Source organism: Helianthus annuus, chromosome 8, assembly GCF_002127325.2.
Source record: "Helianthus annuus cultivar XRQ/B chromosome 8, HanXRQr2.0-SUNRISE, whole genome shotgun sequence".
Lineage (NCBI taxonomy): Eukaryota > Viridiplantae > Streptophyta > Magnoliopsida > Asterales > Asteraceae > Helianthus > Helianthus annuus.
This window is the reverse complement of record NC_035440.2, coordinates 154543932-154564571: the sequence shown is the minus strand read 5'-3', so window position 1 is coordinate 154564571 and position 20640 is coordinate 154543932. Positions and strand designations below refer to the sequence as shown.

The window sequence follows — 20640 nt, the reverse complement described above, 5'->3', positions numbered from 1 at the left end:
AATGTCATAAGTGTTCAGATAGTATTCACGAATCCTTGTCCACAACGACCCGCTCCTCCTTGTGCAAGCTCCATAATGTACCTAAGGTCCTGCGAGGCATGCAGCAGAGAGTCAACAACTAGTTGAGCGAGTTCACAGAAAGTAAGTTCAGTAATAGTAATAGTACGAGTCGTATTATGTTCGTTCATTGTTCATGTATAGTATTAGTTTCCATCGCGGGCCCTCTAGGCGTGTATGCGAAGATTAAGGAAAGTTGTCAAGTATTTTAGACTATGTATATTTGTATCGCTGGCCACCCTGGCATGTGTGCGAAGTTTAGTAAGTATAGTTCGCAGCCTCCCTAAGGCATGTGTGCGAAGATCAGTCATAATATCGCAGCCAACCCTTGGCGTGTGTGCGAAGATCAGTTCAAGTAAGTATACTAGTCTAGCCGTATCTTAACATTTACCATCCTCACCCTGAGGACCATATCATTAGGTTCCATTAACTAGGTACGCACGAAATAATCATCCAATCCCATTCCCACCCTGGGAACCCCATGCCTTGGCTGTGTGAACTCACCTTGGATTGCTCGGCAGATACACTAAAGAAGAGGGTTCTTGAACTAACAGTGATCAATCACGTCCTAACAGGGTTATCATATGAGTCAGGTTTTGACTTCAAGTAATGCACGTATAAATCATACAAGTTAACACGTTAATAATCACGTATTGGTCATGGCAACATCTTAGCAGTCAAGAGTACAATGAAATCATACTTGTGCGTTTAAACTATTAGCCCAAATATAAACGGCCCAACATGTTGTGCGATCCACAACATGTTGTGTGATCCAACATGTACCGGCCCAAATGGTGTAAGTGATCCAATAACATATGCGGCCCAATTATATAACAAATCAAACATAAAGGTCTCGGCCCAACAACACGTAGTGATCTTGTGCGATCGGACGGACTTGTGCGATCCTGATTGGATTGTGCGCTTGTGACTTGGGCTTCAAGGCCCAACAGTATATAAATATTCAGCATACATGTGCGGCCCAAAAGCCATCAAGAAATATAACTTGTGCGATCCAATGAGGGCTTGTACGATCCAGCTGCCTTGTGTGATCCGAGAGATCTTGTGCGATAGGCAGCCGTGTGCGATCCAAGCCTTGTACGTGTGGGCCTCTTGTACGATCAAGAGACCTTGTGCGATTCGTTTAAACTTCCCGAAAATCATGCTAAATTAGTTACATCATTTATCAAGTTTCCTTATTCACACTTATCAATTAACAAGTTTCCATTTAGTTTAGTTAGCATAAATCGATCAAACATGGTTTTCACTTTCAAATCCTTATGAACCCTAATCTAAACAAACATGAACAACATCTTATAACTTTTAAACTATCCGATTTATACGAACATTAACATCTTCACATATGAGCTGATTACATAACAATTATCACCATTCATCCGATATCAAATCACAGCCGATTGTTTATTTATTCGATAACATCACAAGGTCATCAATTCTTATGTTAATCATACATGACATTTAAGCGATCCAGTTAACAAGAACATCAACTGAAATCAACATTATCAACTCGCATGCAAGGCATAGCAACATCAAATCGGTTTAGCTTAATATCACATATACGATCCTAATCGGTTTTGTCTAGCATGATATCATATCAACATTTAACAAGGAAAACAATAACAATATACTAACCGATTAGAATCAAACGACGAGAGAATGATCCGATTGAAAGGTAAGATCTTCGATAGTAAGGGTGTGTGTGCCGTCGGGTTCCAAGCAAACGAGAGAGAGTGAAGGAAGTCTAGGGTTTGTGTGTGTGTTATGTTTGTAACAAATGAAAGAACAACCCCTAAGGGTGTTTGTTTGCGTGAAAGGGGAGTGGGCCGAGCCCAACTCGGGTACTCATTGATCCGAATGCAAAGTGTAGCCCAAATGGGCTTGTGCGATTGAACGGTGTTGTGCGATTCGGTCAAGTAATGTAATCACATAATCATAACATAATAAATACACTCACATAACATTAAACCAATTAATGTAGCACACATAAGCATGTAACATTACAATATAAGTCTAAAGTACGAGTTGTCACATTATCCCCAACTAAAAAGAAATTTCGTCCCGAAATTTGGTATGCACTCACTGAGGAAGCTAGATAAGTTCAATCGTTCACTGGTTTTCCTGGGGTGTCACATTGGAATTGCTAAAAATCAAGAAAATGAACTCCGCGAGTGCGCAGCAGGATGTATCGTTGTATTACAAAGGCAACCCTACAGTTTCAACCAATCAAAGTCCAAAAATACATACAGGGTTCAGTGCTGATAACACTTCAAGTGTTTCTTCAAACACTCCTCAATCCGGCAATTCTTCACCATTCGCGAACTTTGAACCAAATGTCAAAACTTAGGAACAGCCTTCACTTCAAAGCTCAACAGTATCAAATCATCAGGCGTATGTTTCTGGGGTTCAGTGCAATATTGCGGTAAACATAAAGAATGGAAACGAGATAACTGAAACAGCCGCAAAACAACATATAGCAATGCTTGCTTCCGTTCTTGAGGCTTATGAGGGCTTAGTCGCAGGGAGGATCGGTAATCCTGACATGACGAAGGAGGATTACGAATAAATCGATCCCGAAGAGCTTGAATTAATTGACATCAAGTGGTGTATGGCGAGTTTGGTGCGTAGGGCTCAACGTTTCATGGAAATTACAGGCCGGAACTGTCTATCAGGCCCCGATCAAAAGTTAGGGTTTGATAAGTTGAAAGTTACATCCTTTAAATGTAAAGAACGCGGTCACTTCAAACGAGAATGTCCTAATCATGAAGTAAACAATCATTAAAACCCGTTCAACAACGACTACTACAGGCAAGCGATATATCACCGACCAAATCAACAGCAAACTGTTCAGAGGCCACATATAGAGAATAAACCGGAAAAGGCACTGATTGTGAATCAAGACGACGAGAAGGTTGCTGCAGGTTTTAGCTGGGAGAAGTATATCCCCGGTAGCAATGGACAAGCAATGATGGCTGAAGTTGTTGAAATTTCTGAGATGGTGTCTGAGCCGGAAAGAGTGGCTGAAGATGTTTCTGTAGTTGTTGAAGAGGTTTCTGCTGATAATGCGGTCGATATGGAAGAAATAGCTGCTGGAGTGTATTACTACCAGTCTGAGCAGAAGGTTTTGGGAAGTTTAATGAAATCTGTATTGCCTCCTAACATTTCTGAATCTTTTGCAGGTTACTTTGAAGAACCAAGGACCGGATCATGTCCAAGGTTTGAAGAGAAGAAAGAAGTCGTTGAAGAGTTGATAGATGTGTCGAAAGAGATGACCGGAGAAGTTTTGAAAGACATAGCTGACAAAGCTCTAATGGGAAAACTCAAAGAGGTAGACTCAGAATCCGAGGAGTCAAAGTCTGTCAGTAATGTGTCTGTCAAACGAGAGGAATCTGGAGTTCAGGAGATCAAATCTGTCAAAATATCTGAGTCTGAGTCAAACAATGTCGGTAAAACTGATTGTGTAGAGCAGATTGTTGAAAAGGTTGTTTCAATCCCTGAAACATCGTGCAAACAATGTTTAGAACCATGCATGGAGTGTCTTGAAAAAGACACTAAGTATCAGGAATTGAAACACCATGCTGATATGATTAAGTTTGACCTTGGCCAAGTTAAAGAGGCGTACGATACTCTCGCAAGGTCAATCAAGATGATTCAAAAGGAAAGTGTTGAGAACGATAAAGCTACAAAATTGGCTAAAGCAACACTTTTAGATAAACAAACTGAAGTTAATTTTCATTTAGATACAATCGCATCGCTTAAGAAAGAACTCGAATTGGTTAAAATTGAAAACGATCAGAGTGATAAAAAGTTAATGAGTTATGTGGCTTCATCGTACGTTCTCGATCAGATTGTCCCCCAACAGCCACATTCGTCACCTGTCTTTAAGAGCGTTCCACCCCCTATGTGGAATCATTACACACAGAAATATCCAGATGGGGTGGAAGCGACTTTAAATCTCAAATTGAGATCGATAGAAGATGAGTTGCCTGAGACCATAGATGTCACATTCTCCCCATCCGATACCGACAATGAATCTCAGGTTATCAAAAATGTTGTCGATTAGGTGCTGGATGAGGAGAGTGAGAAATCTGAAAAGACTCATTCTGAGAAGGCTGTCAGTGATTCTGAAAATGAAGGGAATTTCTTAGATCGATATGTACCGAAATCAGAAAAGAGTGAGAATGAAGATCCGATCATGGTGGTCTACACTATGATTGGAACAGACAAAATTTATTCCGATTACGAGTACCCGCTTCAGAATGTCAAGATCGAAAATGTTGAAAAAGTTGGTTGAAATGAACATTAACGAGGTTAATAACAATGAATTCTTTTCAAAACCTAAAAAAATCGTTTGTGACATCACGTCCAACAAGTTCGGGAAAGAAAATTGGGGATGGTAATGGTCATAACAAGAAAAATAATCTTAAAAATAAATGAATTGGGTTTGAAAAGAAAGCGGCTAAGCAGGTGTTTAAGCCGAAAGAGAAGATAAATGATGTGTTTGTCGCTGGTCCAAGTGTTGACGATGAGAAAGATTATATTTTCAGTCAAAAAGCTGTGGACGATTTCAATGCAGCAAAGAAGTTAAAAGAAGAGTCAGTGAAATCTACTTTTGTCGAATATGACAAAAGGGTGTGTTACCGTTGCAATGAGATCGGCCATATGGCGAAACAATGTCAGAAAGTCATTGAGAAACTTGTTGTTGTAAAACCGGCTCAAAAACAAACTGTTTCAAAACCAAGTGTTCAAAAACAAGTTGTTTCTAAATCAACGGTTCAAAAGTCAAACATTCAAAAACCTCGACCTAAATCTCCAACTGACACAAAGGGCAAAAAGCCGATGGTTTCTCCGATCCGTACTTTGAAAAGAGGTGAATCTTTGAAGTCGGAGGACAAGCCGAAATCGACTTTCGAGATTGGCGGATCTTCTAAGACTCGAAAGACTTCAAAGATTTACCCTAAGACCAAAATTTTTGAAAATCAATCTTAGATCGTGAAATCGAAACCGTCGGTTGAGTTTAAAAAGATGGAGAACGCTTTGAAAAATGATTCAAATCTTTTTAAAGATGACGTTGTTGAGTTTGAGAATGAAGTTGATAAGTTTCTTGATGAATTTCCACATATAACTAACAAAGTTAAAACGATTGCGAAAGAAGTGATCCAAATGTCACATTTGATTTTCCGAAAACAAATGAAAAGTGTGATGTTGTGTTCGGAAGTGTGTCGGAAGTAAAGAAATCATGGGCTTCATTGTTTGAATAAATTTGATGTGATATTTGCAGGGGCTGCCCAAGTCAATTCTATCGAAGTGGATTATGGATAGTGGCGCTTCAAGGCATATGACTAGGACGCTTGCTCTGCTCTATGATATCAAATCCATAAACGGAAGCTATGTTGGATTTGCTGGGAATCAAGGTGGAAGGATCGTTGGTCAAGGAACGCTGTCAAATGGAGTAATTTCGTTCGACAAAGTGAACTACATAGTGGAGTTAACAAACAATTTACTCAGTATCTCACAAATCTGTGATAAAGCGTTTAGTGTACACTTTACTAAAACTGAATGTGTTGTGTTGAAACCAGGGTTTAAAATCCCTGATGAGATGGTGCTGTTGCGCGCCCCGCGGGAGAGTGATCTTTATATTTTGGATATGAGCGTTGCAACGCCAACATCTCATCAGAAACAGTGTTTTGTGTCTAAAACTAAAGCGACAGAAAAAGATTCGATAATGTGGCATCAAAAGATGGGCCACATTCATGTTCGCAAAATGAACTTTTTGGTACACAATGATTTAGTTGATGGTGTTAATCTGAAGAATTTTCACTTAAATGATGATTGTGTAGCGTGCAAGAAAGGAAAGCAGACTCGAAAGTCACACCCATTGAAGATCATGAACTCAATCAGGTTACCTCTTGAAAGATTGCACATGGATCTTTTCGGGCCTGTCAACGTAAAGAGCATCAGCGAAGACTTATATTGCTTGGTGGTGACTGATGACTTTACGAGATTTTTATGGGTAATGTGCTTGGAACGAAAAGATCAAACTTTTGAGTCTTTGATGGTGCTTTTCAAGAAGATGGAAACGGTGTATAAACTGCCAATCCGGAGAATTTGGAGCGACAACGGAACGGAATTTAAGAACAACAAGATGTACGAGTTCTGCAACGAGAAGGGAATTCTTCATGAATTCAGTGCGCCGTACACGCCACAGCAGAATGGCGTAGCTGAACGAAAGAATCGGACCCTGATTGAGACAGCCCGTACCATGTTAGCCGATTCCAAGCTTCCAATCTTTTTCTAGAGTGAAGCAGTTTCAGCAGCCTGTTACACATTGAATAGAGTTCTCACTGTCAAGAAGTATAAAAAGACTTGCTTTGAGCTGCTGCACCGTTATAAGCCAAACCTTGAGTTTTTGGAGCCATTTGGGTCTCCTTGCACTTTTATTGATGAAAACGGTAAATTTGGCGCTAAATCTAATGAGGGTTTCTTTGTAGGTTACGCAAGCCCACTGAAGAGGGTGTTTGTACCATGTCTGGGGAAGGTGATTCAAGTCCTACATGTGGATTGTCAGAAACACACTCCATCGCCACAACTTCCCGGACAAAGATTCCTGTTCGACTACGATAAGCTCTGGGAGTCGTTTCATTTGCCGGTCGAGCCAAGTGATGTGGAACTAGCACTTTTGTACCAGTATCAGCATAATATGCCACAGGAACAAGTGCCTATACCACCAAGAGTTCCTCAACCCGCTGTGGGTACTCACGACAATGAAGTAGGACCAAGTGGAACAGCTCACGAACCACCAGAGGAACCAGCTCCATCTTTTGACGAATCTGACGACTCAGAAGCGGAACCTGCTCCGACTTTTGACGAGGATCCAACAGAAGCTGAGGATCAAACGGTTGATCTTGATATATCGAGTTTGGAATTGGAAGTGAATGTGCCTGACAATGTTATGCCACGGACGTTGTCTTGTCATCCCTCAGAACAGATTATTGGTGACCTACAAAGTTGTGTCAAAACCCGACATCAAATAGACCGAGCTCTTACATGTTACTATTCATCTATTGCTGATATGCAGAAAGAAGTCTCATTAAAATGTTTTATTTCGAGCTCTTACATGTTACTATTCATCTATTGCTGATATGCAGAAAGAAGTCTCATTAAAATGTTTTATTTCGCAGATAGAGCCCAGAACCTACAAAGAGGCATTGACCGAGGATAGCTGGGTGAATGCAATGCAGGAGGAGCTGCAACAGTTCAAAAAACTGGGCGTCTGGAGACTTGTCGATCTGCCGAAAAATCAGAAGTTAATCAAGACGAAATGGGTTTTTAAGTGCAAACGTGATGACAGAGGTGTCGTGGTGAGAAACAAAGCGCGACTTGTGGTTCAAGGCTTCAGTCAACAGGAAGGAGTAGATTATGATGAAGTTTATGCACCGGTTGCAAGACTTGAGGCAATTCGGATTTTTCTAGCCTTCGCGTCATGGAAAGATTTTAAAGTATATCAACTTGACGTCAAATCTGCCTTCCTTTATGGACAAATCAGAGAAGAAGTGTATGTGGGGCAACCGCCAGGGTTCACAGACCCACTGCACAGAAACAAGGTGTATCTACTGGACAAAGCGATGTACGGACTTCACCAGGCCCCGAGAGCCTGGTACGAGACGCTTTCGACATACTTGTTGGACAACGGGTTCACAAGAGGCACAGTAGACAGCACTTTGTTCACCAAGGAAGAGGCAGGCCACTTGTTGATCGTGCAGATATATGTTGACGATATCATTTTTGGATCCACCAACGACAACCTGTGCAAAGAATTTGAAAAGGTGATGAGCTCAATGGGGGAGATGAAGTTCTTCCTCGGGCTGCAGGTGGAACAAATGCCCGACGGAATTTTCATTCACCAAACGAAGTATGTAAAGGACGTGCTAGACAAGTTCGACATGACAGATTGCAGTCCTGCATCCACCCCCCTCGCGCAGAATCATGGAATTTGTCCAGACGAGCATGGTGTGAAGATGGACGAGACATTATATCGATCTATCATTGGCTCTCTGATGTATCTCACGGCTTCCCATCCAGACATCATGTACCCGACGTGTCTCTGCGCTAGATATCAGTCAAATCCAAAGCAGTCACACCTGACCATAGTGAAACGTATCTTACGGTATTTGAAAGGCTGCCCAAGCATCGGCTTGTGGTATCCTCGATCGGGTGACTTTACTTTATCTGGTTTTGCTGATTCTGACTTTGGGAGCTGCAAGCAAAATGCAAAGTCCACCACTGTTGGGTGTCAGTTCTTCGGAACTTGACTTGTCACCTGGCAGTGTAAGAAACAAACCGCAGTAGCGCTCTCTACATGCGAGGCTGAATACGTTTCAGCCTCCAGCTGTTGCTCGCAGATCCTTTGGATCCAACAGCAGATGCGAGACTTCGGTTTGCAGTTCTTAGATACACCTATCTACGTGGACAATGAAGCAGCTATCAACATAACTAAAAATCCGGTTCACCATTCAAAAACTAAACACATTGAAATCCGTCACCACTTTATCCGTGATTGTCATGAGAAAAAGTTAATTCGGATTAAACACTTGCACACCGATGATCAGAAAGCGGATTTCTATACTAAACCATTTGATAAAAAGAGATTTTATTATCTTTTGAGGTTAAACGGGATGAAGAATCTGCAATCTGGGAAGGTTATTGAATGTGAAGCCGAGTTGGGCGGCGATCTGACGTGAACCTTTGTCGTGTTGTCAATTTTGTTTGTACAGTTTATTTTCTACTTTTCGATAAAAACAAAAACACAAAAATATGTTTTAGTTTTAGGGGGAGAAATTCGCAGAAAAATACAAAAACATGATAAATTTCAAAAAACCAAAAGCATTAAAAAATTCAAAAAGAGTTGTGTAGAATACGGGAAATGATAGTACATCAGCTAGACAGGCGCAGCACGCTAAAGAATTGTAATGTATAAATGCAATTAAGCAGTCTCGCTAAAGATGTGCCGGTAGGTTTTCGCAAAATCAGTAGATCAGTTAGGGATATAAACATAAATTTCACTTGCGTCTACGTGGGGAACACCTCCAGGATATATAGGTAACCCCTGAAATCCTGTTTGAAGGGTCCCGTATTCTGAGATACTAGGTCTTTATGCTCGGTGATATCTGGGGTATTATCCCGGGACTTCTGCTGTATGGAAGTACTGACCTAGTCCCTGGATAATACTTTCTGCAAAAAGCTTTGAAATATAAGCTCGCCCTCAGCATGCTGATGAAACAATAAAATTGATAGTCGCTGCTGTTGAAAATAAAAGATCCTCTAAAGGGGACACACCTTAAAGTCGAAGCCGTCATCTCTCTGCGTATACGGAAGTATCGACCTGAGCTCTCACGGCCCTCGCACCTACCCCTGAACAGATATCAGCTGTGGTATACTCACCTGTAAGACTGAATACTGGGGTCTGGATACGGGAGTATATACTGAGGTGGGACACATGTAGATGTTTAAGTTCTAAAATACTAATTCTGTATCCCGAACAGGTTGAATGTTTTTGTGAAAATTTAAGAGGATCAGTATATCAGCAATATACGCGAATTGTTTAGTGATTAAAATGTAATAACAGCTTAACGGTGCTAGTGTTTAGTCGGCAGCTGATATGATCCCCTAACACACTCACAAAAATATTGTGTGTACAGTTTTCAGTTTATCTAGTTAAAAATCATTTTTAATTTCTCATTTATTTTCGACAACTGACATTGGGAATCGGAAGATCAAAGCTTAGTGTAGATCATGTCAGCGTATGATGAGGACTGGGTAAGCTGGTGAAGCAGAACAATGATTGGTTACAGTGTTGGACAATTGAAAAGTGTTTGGAAGTTCAAAATGTTCAAAAAGTTCATTCATTTGAACTATTTTCAGAATGAAACAACTGTGTACTTCATAATACGGTCAACTAAGGCCATTAACTTGGACTTGGTGGGCCAAGCAGTTGACCAAGGTCATTGACTTGGACTTGGTCAACTGAGTGTGTCGGTAGTTAATCTGAAAAATGTTAAAAAGTTAAATTTTTGAAAATCACAACATGGTTTCGCTCATGTGTCACTCTTAAACAAGGTTTCGCTCACGTGTCACTCTTAAACAAGGTTTCGCTCACGTGTCACTCTTAACCAAGGTTTCGCTCATTTGTCACTTAATCAATGGTATTTCGCTCATATGGCTGCTTATTGTGAGGTTTCGCTTGTATGCCAAAGTGGTTTCGCTTATATGTCATTGGTCACAAGAGCGAAACCATACCAACTATATAAGTCAGCAGGTTTTGCTTATTCATCACTTTTACCCTTTCGCTCATACGATCATCTTCTCCGGCGACGTTTAAGCGAAACCCTAAATCCTCCATTTTCAGGCGAAGTGCTGCCCAATTTTTCACAGATCTTATTGATTTCTTAGTATATCAATCATGGGCAAGGTTGTTAGATCTGTAATTTGTCAGATTTCATGCTTTCTTGAACTGTCGGCGATAACTGATGAACATAAACTTAGATTTAGGTCTTTATCAGTTAAATCAGAACTCAAAATCAATCATGTGCAGTCGTCTTAGTGTGTAGATCGTATTATTGTGCATTGATTGTTTCAAATATGTTGTCTGTTGATGTTTGTTGATGTCCGAGTATTATAGTCTTAGATCTAGAAAGTTTAGTAGATCAAAAGTAAAATCAAAACAAACCCCAAGTGTCGGAATTTTCATTTTAACAAGATAATAGGTTCAATTTTGGGATTTGATGTACTTTGAATGTCTGATTATGATTTCGCTCAAACGATCATTTATTCATTGGTTCCGCTTATTTGTACATCATAAGATTCCGCTTATTTGTACATCATGAGGTCCCGCTTATTTGCACATTATGAGATTCCGCTTGTATCAACAATAGAGGTTCCGCTCATAAGAGCATATTGTGGTTTCGCTCATAAATGCAGTCTTGTGGTTTCGTTCATTGTGCTTAGTGTGTTGTCACTTGTAAAAATTTTGATGTTTGAAAATTTTCAATGTGTCTGATTCAGTGTATATGATTTTAATGTGCAGGGTTCCAATATTGTTTTTGATCCTCTTCACAACAGTTGTTGTGATTTGGATATTCAGAAATACCCATAGTTGGCAAATTTCGGTGGCATCTTGGAATTTATGGGTCGTATTCCCATTCAGAAGGCATTAATGATCAACGACCATTATACAAATCTCACATTGACGTTTCTGGAAGAATGCCAGCTATGATGATCAAAACAAAGTTATATCGTCAATTGTTGAAGTGCATGGAAAGATGGAGAAGATTTTTGTTACCGATGCTCTTATTCGTGAAGTGATTAACTTTCCAGATGAGACAGATTCGCCAACGAGATTTCCGGAAAGAATGGTGAAAGGCTGCATGTTAAGAATGGGATATCAGGGAGCTTTGAATGCTAGGAATTATTTGAAGTCAAAGTTTACAAAGCCATATAAGTTCCTGATTCACTATGTATTGATGTAGTTAAGTCACACAAAAGGAGGTTATGATGTGATGCGTGACTATCAAATGAATATGGTTACTGCTTTAGTGCTAAAAAAGAAATACAACTTTTCGCATATTGTGTTTCATTATATGGCAGAGAATATTACATCAAAGAGTAAGACCTGGACGTATCCGAGGTTCGTGCAGATGTTGATTGATTACGCGTATCCTGAGATTGACAGAAATATAAAGGATGATTTGTTGGTGCAATCACATATGAACGAAGTTACAATCAAACAGCTTGTGAGATATCACCCAAACCACCCAGAACCGAAAGTTAGTGCTGAATTCTTTGGTTTTATTAAAGATGCTAACTACGTCGATCCAGATCCAGTTGATCACCGGAACTGGAGAAATGAAGCTGAAATGAAAGAAGCGGCATATCCTGAAGAGTTGAAAGTTCTTGAAGATTTCAAAAACACAAAGAATGAGTGGTATGTGAAAGAATCAGGGAGAAGACGTAGAAAGGCCACTCCTATAGTTCAACAGGTTGAAGGATCTTCTTCACAACCAAAGAAGAAGCAAAAGAAAGCTGCAAAAACATCTTTAATTGATGAACCTGAAGAAGATGAACAGGTGGTCACTGTGGAAAAGGAAACAGTGGTAGCTGCGGAAGATGATCCATTTAATGTTGATGGCTTATTTGATACTGATGTCTTAGAGACAGGGCCAACAGTGGTTGCTGATGTTGATAAAGTTGTTAATGTTGAAGCACAGAAAGAAAAAGAAAAGGTTATTGATGATATTGAGGGAGATGATGTGAATAAAGATACTACAAGCTCCTCGAGCTCTTCAGATGATGAGATTGATGAAACTGAACGTTTACGAAGAGTTCAGGAAGAAATAGAATAAGAGAAGTTGTTGAAAAAGAGAAAGAGACAAGAGAAGGACGATGATGATGCTTACGTTCCTTCACCAGAACATGTATCTGAATCACAATCTCCTCCAGGTGGCAGAAAGAAAGCTGGAGCTCGAAAGAAAGTTATTTCTCCAAAGATTCGAAAGGCTACACCAAAGATCAAAATACCAAAGATTGTGTTAAAGAAGAAGACAACCAAAGAAACCAAGAAACCACCTACACCACCACATGAACCAACACCACCACATGAACCAATACAATCACCACCCCGACAACCTACACCACCACAACAATCCTCACCACCAAAACAATCAACACCTCCAAGACAACCATCACCACTACATCATTCACCACCACCACAACAACCCTTTCTCACCTCACAAGAAATATTTCAAACACCTCCACTCACTCAAGGTCAACTTACACCAGGTTCTGCGGGATTCCGAAACTTTCCAAATGTTCCTTCTAATTTGAATGTGAGCCTGGATGATGTTGGAGATTTTGATTTCGCAAACACTTCACAAGTAAGAAATGTTGAAAAGAAGGTTGATGATGTGATTGCTGAGAACAAGAAGCTAGCCGCTGAAAACAAGAAAGTTATGGATCGTGAAAGAATTATAGAAATGCGTGTGAAGTGGTTGGAGAATGATAATAAAGAGTTGGTGAAAAAGATTGATTCTGATCAGTCAGAGATAGACATTTTGAAGGTAAAAATTGATGAGCTGGAAGAAGAAAAAGCTAGACGTGATGAGCAAAATGAGTACTTCAAGTTGAAAAACAAAGAGCTTGAAACAGCTAAAGCTTTCAGAGATCACGAGTTTTATATGCTGAATAAAGTTGTTGAAAGCATGCTCGGAACATCGGTAGAGCAAAAGTTTGAAGAGTTGCAAGTTGAAGAGCTCAGAGTTGAACGTCAAGCCAAAATAGATGAACAAATGAAAGACAAAGGCAAAGGAGTTGAAGGAAGTTCTGCAGTGACAGAAAGATCGATTGTTCCTTCAATGGTGGTTGAAAATCCAGAGCCTATTTCTGCAGTTTCTGGTCTGTTTGAGGATTATACTCCTCTTGAAGAGTTAATAGGTGACAGTGATGATGAAGATGATGAGGAGGAGGATGAAGAGGAAGATGTAAAAGATGAGAAAGTCTATTCTGCGAGCAGTCATGGTGGTACAGGTTTGAAAGTTACTGAAGCTTCTGCTGAACAGAATGTGGATAATTTGATGAATGATTATGTGAACGAAGAATCAGGGGGAGCTGATAGACAGGGGGAGTCAGGTGATGCAAAGAATGTTCTACAAGCTCACAAATTGATTTTAAGATTGGATACTTATCGTGAAGAAGGAGAGCATTTCCATACTTACACATTGGAAGCAATTAAGGAAATGACTCGCGTGATGGATCCTGACTTTAAATTCGACTTTGAAGAAGAATTGAATGCCTTTGATATCAATCAGCAGCGTGATTACCAGTATAAGTATGTTGAAGATGCTGATTTGTGTGACAGAGTTGAAGTCGAGGACTGGACAAATCATGAAAGCGTTAATGACGATACCTCACAGTTGCCAACGTTGATGGAATTCTTTACTGAGGAAAATCGTGATGAGTTACGAAGAAAAGTTGCTGAAATTCTAAAAGACAAAAACATTGACGGAACTCAAAAGGATATGGCAAAAGAAGAAAGGAAGAAATGGTTTAAAGAAAGTCACGAGAGGAAGTTTAAATGGGCTTTAAAGTATTATCAACGTGATTGAAGCGTATCCCTCGGTGACATTATCAGTTAGGGATTCTTACCGCAAGTTAATGCGTATGCAATCAGAAGAGAATGCGGTGTTCAGTATTTTGAAAAGTTACATGATATTATGTCACTTCCATGGTGGGACGTGGATGAATTGTCAAAGGTTAGAACTTTGGGATATAATGTCAGGAAAAATGATATTGCTATGTGGGGATTGATTAAGTTTGAGGCTTTGAGAGACTTCAAGCACTGGAAGCCACACTATCCGAAGAGGGTTACGAGAAGAGATCCAGTGACAGGTGTTGAAGAAACGATTCTGAATGTGAAAAGGCCGAAAACGATGAAGACTATACCAGTTCCTCCAATGGAGCAAGAGTTTTACAAAGGCTTCATGGGCTGGGTTTATAGTTGCATTATTACTGAAGCAGTGATTACTTACAGAGCAGGTGGAGAATTGAGAAAGATTCATGTTTATGATCCTATGTGGCTTGTGAATTGCTCTGCAAAGGATATCGAATGTCTTTTTATCAACAAAATTCACTATCAGCAAGAGGATAGAGAGCATGCCATGCAATTTCAGCGAGTTGTAACCCTTTGCTTTTAGAAAAGTATCAACTCTGAAAGTAAATGGAAGTCAGCATGGTGGTCGCTCAAGGAGAAAATGAAAAGGAAAGCTGCGCGTGAACGTCAAAAGCTTGATGAGAAAAGAGGCAAATGGATGCACATTCAAGCTGAAGAGGATAAGAAGAAAAAGAAAGAGAATGACATGATAAGGAATGCTCTTAGGAGAAAGCCTAAGCAGCACGAAGAAAAGTTCAAGTCGTTGTGAAGACCCAAGACCAAGACTGAAGACTGCGGCTGTATCCAAGGGGGAGTTTGTTGGTGCACGAATGTCTAAAGCCTGCGTCTTAGTCTTAGTTGATCATTGTATAGGGTCTAGATGTGTTAATTATGTATTGTATAGGGGTTAAATATGTAATTTTGGGTTTGTCATGTAGAGGTTTCGCTTTTATGTACATGTGTCATATGAGCGAAACTACTAGCTTGAGGTTCGCTCATATAGACATGTCCACCACATAAGCGAAACTACCTCCCCTATATATACCCAAGTTGTTTTCTCATTTTGTACATTCATGTCTCCTGTGTAGCCGAACTGCTGCTCGTGTATTTTGTGAAGATTGAATGAGAAAACTGTTTTAAAGTGATTTCCATCTGTTTCTACTCATTTCTGCTTTGATTCATGCCGATTTTGTATTTCCGCTGCATTTTTGGTAGTTGCTAGCTCGAATTGACTCACACGACTGTCAAATACGGTCGTGCATTGATGTGTGTAAAATGAAACATATAAATTACATCAAATGAGGCATAAAACTAACCCCTTTTTAGTACTAGTGTTGGAAAAAAGTGTGCTTTTGTCTTCCTTTTGAATTTACAGGACCAAATGAGCTTAAACGAACAAAAGGAACAAATATACAGCAAAAACCAACATAAATACAAAGAAAAGGAATAGACGTGAAATGCCCGACCCCTCGACAGCATCCCCAAGAGCAAAAACAAGAAACAGAAGGCTGACCACGGCCCGTGCCCACTGGATACGGGGGCGTGGTCGGTTGTCTGCAGAAAGGACAAAGCTGCGGAAGCTTCTACGCCCACCATAGGGGCGTGCCTAGCTAAGATTCGAAGAATCTTGCAAAATTTTGGTAGTACAGATACGCTTCTGCACACAGGGTCGTGCCTGCTGGACACGGGCCGTGTTGAGCCCATTGCTGACAAATGCAATTAATGAAGGAAGAGAAAAGGATGACCACGGGGGCATGTCCGCTAGACACGGGGCCATGGCCGGGCTTCTGTGCAGGCTATAAATAGGGTGCTTGGTTCACTTCAAAGGCATCCCTTGGTAAACCACCTTTCTCCCACTTTGCCACCACTCGACCACCACTACAACACCCATATCCACCACCATCATCCATCATCCACCTTAGAGAGTGTGTAGTAGTCTCGGGATCCAAGATTGATAGTAAGAGTTCTTGTCAATCAAAGGCATGTTTGGCTGAGTCTCTTACATCACTTGGTGAGGACAAGTCTTCAATGTATTACTTTTGATTTTTAGTCTTTTTGCACTTTTTGTTTGGTTTTGTATTAATGACTTTAATAACTAGTTTCTTATGTTGAAGGTGAAACTTCTTTATCATTTGTCCGTGGTGTCTTGGCATTACTTTACTGTCTATATAAAGTAAAAGATTTACACCATTCATATCTCTACGGTCTATATAGAGATATGTTGCCTACCTGGTCAGGGGTTAAGAGAATGGTTTAGTAAGGTTCTTGCCTTGTTCAGTGTATAGATCCTGCAAGGACCTGGGTCAAGCTTACCAGGACCTCCTTCAATACCAAATAGTATTGGATGGCGGGGGTGCGAATGGCTTGATCCCCTCATATGTAAACTACTATTAATACATTAAACCGGCTACTTGGAATCGTATCCCTGCTGACTCAAACCACTTAACTGAGGGCAACGTCACATTCAAAAGAGGGGCCTACCACTTTTCGCATTAATAACCTAATTAATTATCTTCCAATATTCCGACCCTTTGGGATTGTATCCTTGCTGACTCAAACCACGGGGTTGAGGGTAACGTCACCTTCAAAAGAGGGGCCTACTACTATAACTAAGATAATCTCTTAAAAAGTGCAAAAATGCGGAAATCATCAAAGGATACATTAAAGGCGAGTTGGATCCAAGTGATTCATCTTGTCTATCTGTTTTTATTTTATTTTTATTTCAACATTTTTTTATTTTTCATGTTTAAACCTTTTCTCAAAAAGTTTAGATTGATTAGACGTTGAGGATAAACCGGTAATAAAAGCTCTTGTGTCCTTTGTTGTGTTTTTCACATGTTTATCAAAGTTATTTTATCCTTGTAAAATAAAAACGCAACAGAATATATATTTAAAACATGTTACTTTGTTGATATAAAACCTATTTTATATGTAAAACCTAATACCCGGATCCATATACGAACATGCATGCTATCAAAAATTAAAACACAACCATAGAGTGTTTCAAGAGTACTACCTTTCAAGGAGTAAAGGATATGAAGAAGATGATGCTTCTTGAATGGTAGTCTTCAAGTGTAGAATACCTCAAGCTTGTATACCCCAAGCCTTCCAACAAACACTTAAGTTTAGCTAGGATTTTACACTCATGAACTCACTTGAAAAATCCCCTCTTGGATTCAACCCTTGGCGAAAAATAAGAGGAGAAAAGCAGAGTTCTTGCACTTGATAAATCTAACTTGAAAAACTTGAATCAAAACCCATGGCCGATTTTTAGAGAGAAATTTTTCAAGTCTTCTTCTTGAAAATTATCTCTAGTATTATTCTCAAGTTCTCCCACTATTTTTGTCATACAAAATAATTAAAAGGAGGTGAGAGAATGTGCCACCCATTGTACCCAATCATGGACCAACTAGCCATGCAAAATGCATGCATTCTCATTGGACCAAAAAATGCCTTGGGAAGACATATGTTGGGGGCGGCCCACATGTTCTTTTTTTTTAAATTCAAAATTTTTCTTTAAATAATTTAAGTCTTATGTATATTTTATAACTTTTATAAAATATAACGTCATATGTTATATGACTTATACAACTATGGGATCGTGCGATTGACCCGAACGAGTCGTTCAGAGAGGTTCTGATCTATTTCAGGTGCGGAAACAAGAAATAGACTTAGATACAACACGCAATTCACTTTAAACACTGATTATATTGATTTGACAGCAACTACAATCAGTCCTCACACCGGCAGCACCTCGGTATGGAATTCATGAACTGTTACTACGATTTCGCTCTAAACGACTATTTATACTAGCCTTGATTCCGCTCGAAACATACAAGGACCATTTGGAGCGGAATTAGAATCATGTGATTCCGCTCGAAAGTGTCTAAAGTCATTTCGAGCGGAATTAACCGTTCGAGCGAAATCAGTATATTCACAACATAAAACTTGACATTTTCTCATTCTACATGCCCTAATCTATACACTCTAATCTAAGACTCGATACAAGACGAAGTCGATAGATGCATGCACTAACAGACTCCCCCTCAGATGTTGACGAGTCTGACTGTGTCGAGTCTTCGCATCTTCAGTCCTGATCAGTCTCTGGGCTTTACTCTCTCTATCTTCTTTTGTATGTCTTCAGACTCCCCCTTGCGATATGCTGGCATTCCTTTAGTTCATCAACATCATCAGCTTCAGGATCGTTGTCTGGCTTTCACAGGTCCATGATCGATGCCTAACTTTCTTCAATCAGAGTCCTCAGGTATCGTAACCTGGCTCTCTAACACATAAGCTTCTCAGGATCGATCAACCTGGCTCTTCAGGAGATTGTTCCAAGATCGTTATCTGGCTCTCTTCCAGCTCAGGATCATCACCTGGCTCAAACATACACCTACACATTCTCTACCTCAAAGTAAGTTTTACATTTTAATTACAAAAACACATGCACTAACTCAAACTCTCCCTTAAATCAAACAGATTTCTGATGAACCACTTGTAAAATGATCAAAACACATTTGTTTTCAAATCCAGACTCCCCCTTTCCACATGATCATCATGTTTAGCACTTGGAATTTTGAAAATCAGCTTTTCAATACCAGTTGTCGAAAAATCTTTTTTGTATTTTTCAAACTTTATGCTAAAACACACTAAAATCTTTTTGGATTTTGAAAAGTAAAGAGATGCAGTAAAGAAATATTTACAAACAATATTTTTGTGAGTTTGTGTAAGAGGATCATATCAGTTTTTGAGACAAGTCACCAACACCGTTAAGCTTTATTTCATTTTAAATTCTAAACAATTCACCTAGATTGTCAGTATGTTGATCCACTTAAATTTTCACACAAAGTTCAACTGATCCGAGATACGAAATTAATGTCTTAAGAACTTAAACTTATCCGTGTGTCCCACTTGAATATACTCCCGTATCCAGATACCAATATTCAGTCTTACAGGTGAGTATACCTAGATGATATCTGTAAGGGGTTAGGTGCGAGGGCCATGAGAGCTCAGGTCGATACTTCCGTATACACAGAGAGATAACGGCTTCGACTTTTGGTGTGTCCCCTTTAGAGGATCTTTTGTTTCAACAGCAATGACTATCAATTTTATTGTTTCATCAATTTGCTGAGGGCTGCGCTTTTTCAAGCATTTGCGGAAAGTATTATACGGGGACTAGGTCAGAATTTCCATTCAGCAGAAGTCCCGGGATAATACCCCAGATATCACTAAGCATAAAGACCTAGTATCTCAGAAAGAGGGACCTTTCAAACAAGATTTCGGGGGTTACCCATATATCCAAGAAGTTGTTACCCACAAAATAAGCAAGTTTGAATTTTTAGGTTTATATCTCGTCACAATCTACTAAATGTGCAAAAACCTACTGGCATATCCATAGTGAGATTGTTTATCACATTTTTACATTCCAATTATTTAGCATGTTGTGACAGTCCACTGATGTATTATCATTTCCTCTTTTATACAACAAAACTCTTTTTTCATTTTCTAATGTTTTTGTCTTTTTCAAATTTTCTAATGTTTTTGGATTTTTCGAAATTTTCTACTCCCCCTAAAATGCAAACACATTTAAAAAATTTGAAAACTACCTAACCTCTTGACCCAATTACAGAAAAAAACTCAAAACAAACTGTACAGAAATAGTGACAACCAACATCGAATCGCCTCAGATCGCCATTCACTTGGCATAAACAATCAGAACTCCCCCTTTCAACAAACTATTTTCTTATTATGATTTTAAAACACTTAAGTTTGTTTTAATCAAGATGATTTTTCCGGAAAATAAGTTTGTTATAACCACTTGTAGATTCACTTGTAAGTTAGGGGTATGGTTCATCATATTGTTCAACAATCACATGTAGTAGATCAAGTACAAATTAATGTCCCTGATTTACTATATGCAAGTATGCACCCTCTGTACCAATTGTACAAACAATCACCTTTGTCCAGTGTAGGAATAAAATATCTACACTAGATCATTTACCAAACAAGATGCCGATTCCTGCTTCGCACTTACCAACTTGGAAGCTCCGGCATAGTCAGATGTTCAAGGGAAAAGAATTTCCACCCAAGTCTGACCAACCTTGGGTGTTTTTAGATCTTTAAGCTCTTGTTCAGTTGGGTTAAAAGTTGCTTTCTTTGTTGCGTAAAAATCTTTAACCCCTTTAACTTTCCCATCTAACATTTTCCCAAAAATTTTCTTAACATTTCCATTGAAAACTTTCTTGACATCAAACTCATTTTTCTCAGAATAAAACTGATCTGAGATTTCAACTTTTCCAACTTTCTGTTTAATCTTCTCAAACATCAGTGATGGAAACTCATCATCATTCACTGAAACCTGTGGCTCT

At 39.4% G+C, this 20640-nt stretch overlaps 1 protein-coding gene across 1 annotated transcript in view; it reads left to right on the top strand.

Moving 5' to 3' along the window:
• LOC110870613 overlaps positions 1 to 5304 on the top strand; it is a 32792-nt gene extending 27488 nt beyond the window's left edge. The window contains exons 2-6 of the mRNA XM_022119796.1: positions 2881 to 3553; positions 3665 to 3949; positions 4136 to 4357; positions 4525 to 4704; positions 5062 to 5304. Coding sequence (XP_021975488.1) covers positions 2881 to 3553; positions 3665 to 3949; positions 4136 to 4357; positions 4525 to 4704; positions 5062 to 5304 — 1603 coding nt within the window. The remainder of the gene's footprint in view (positions 1 to 2880; positions 3554 to 3664; positions 3950 to 4135; positions 4358 to 4524; positions 4705 to 5061) is intronic.
• The last annotated feature ends 15336 nt before the right edge of the window (positions 5305 to 20640 follow it).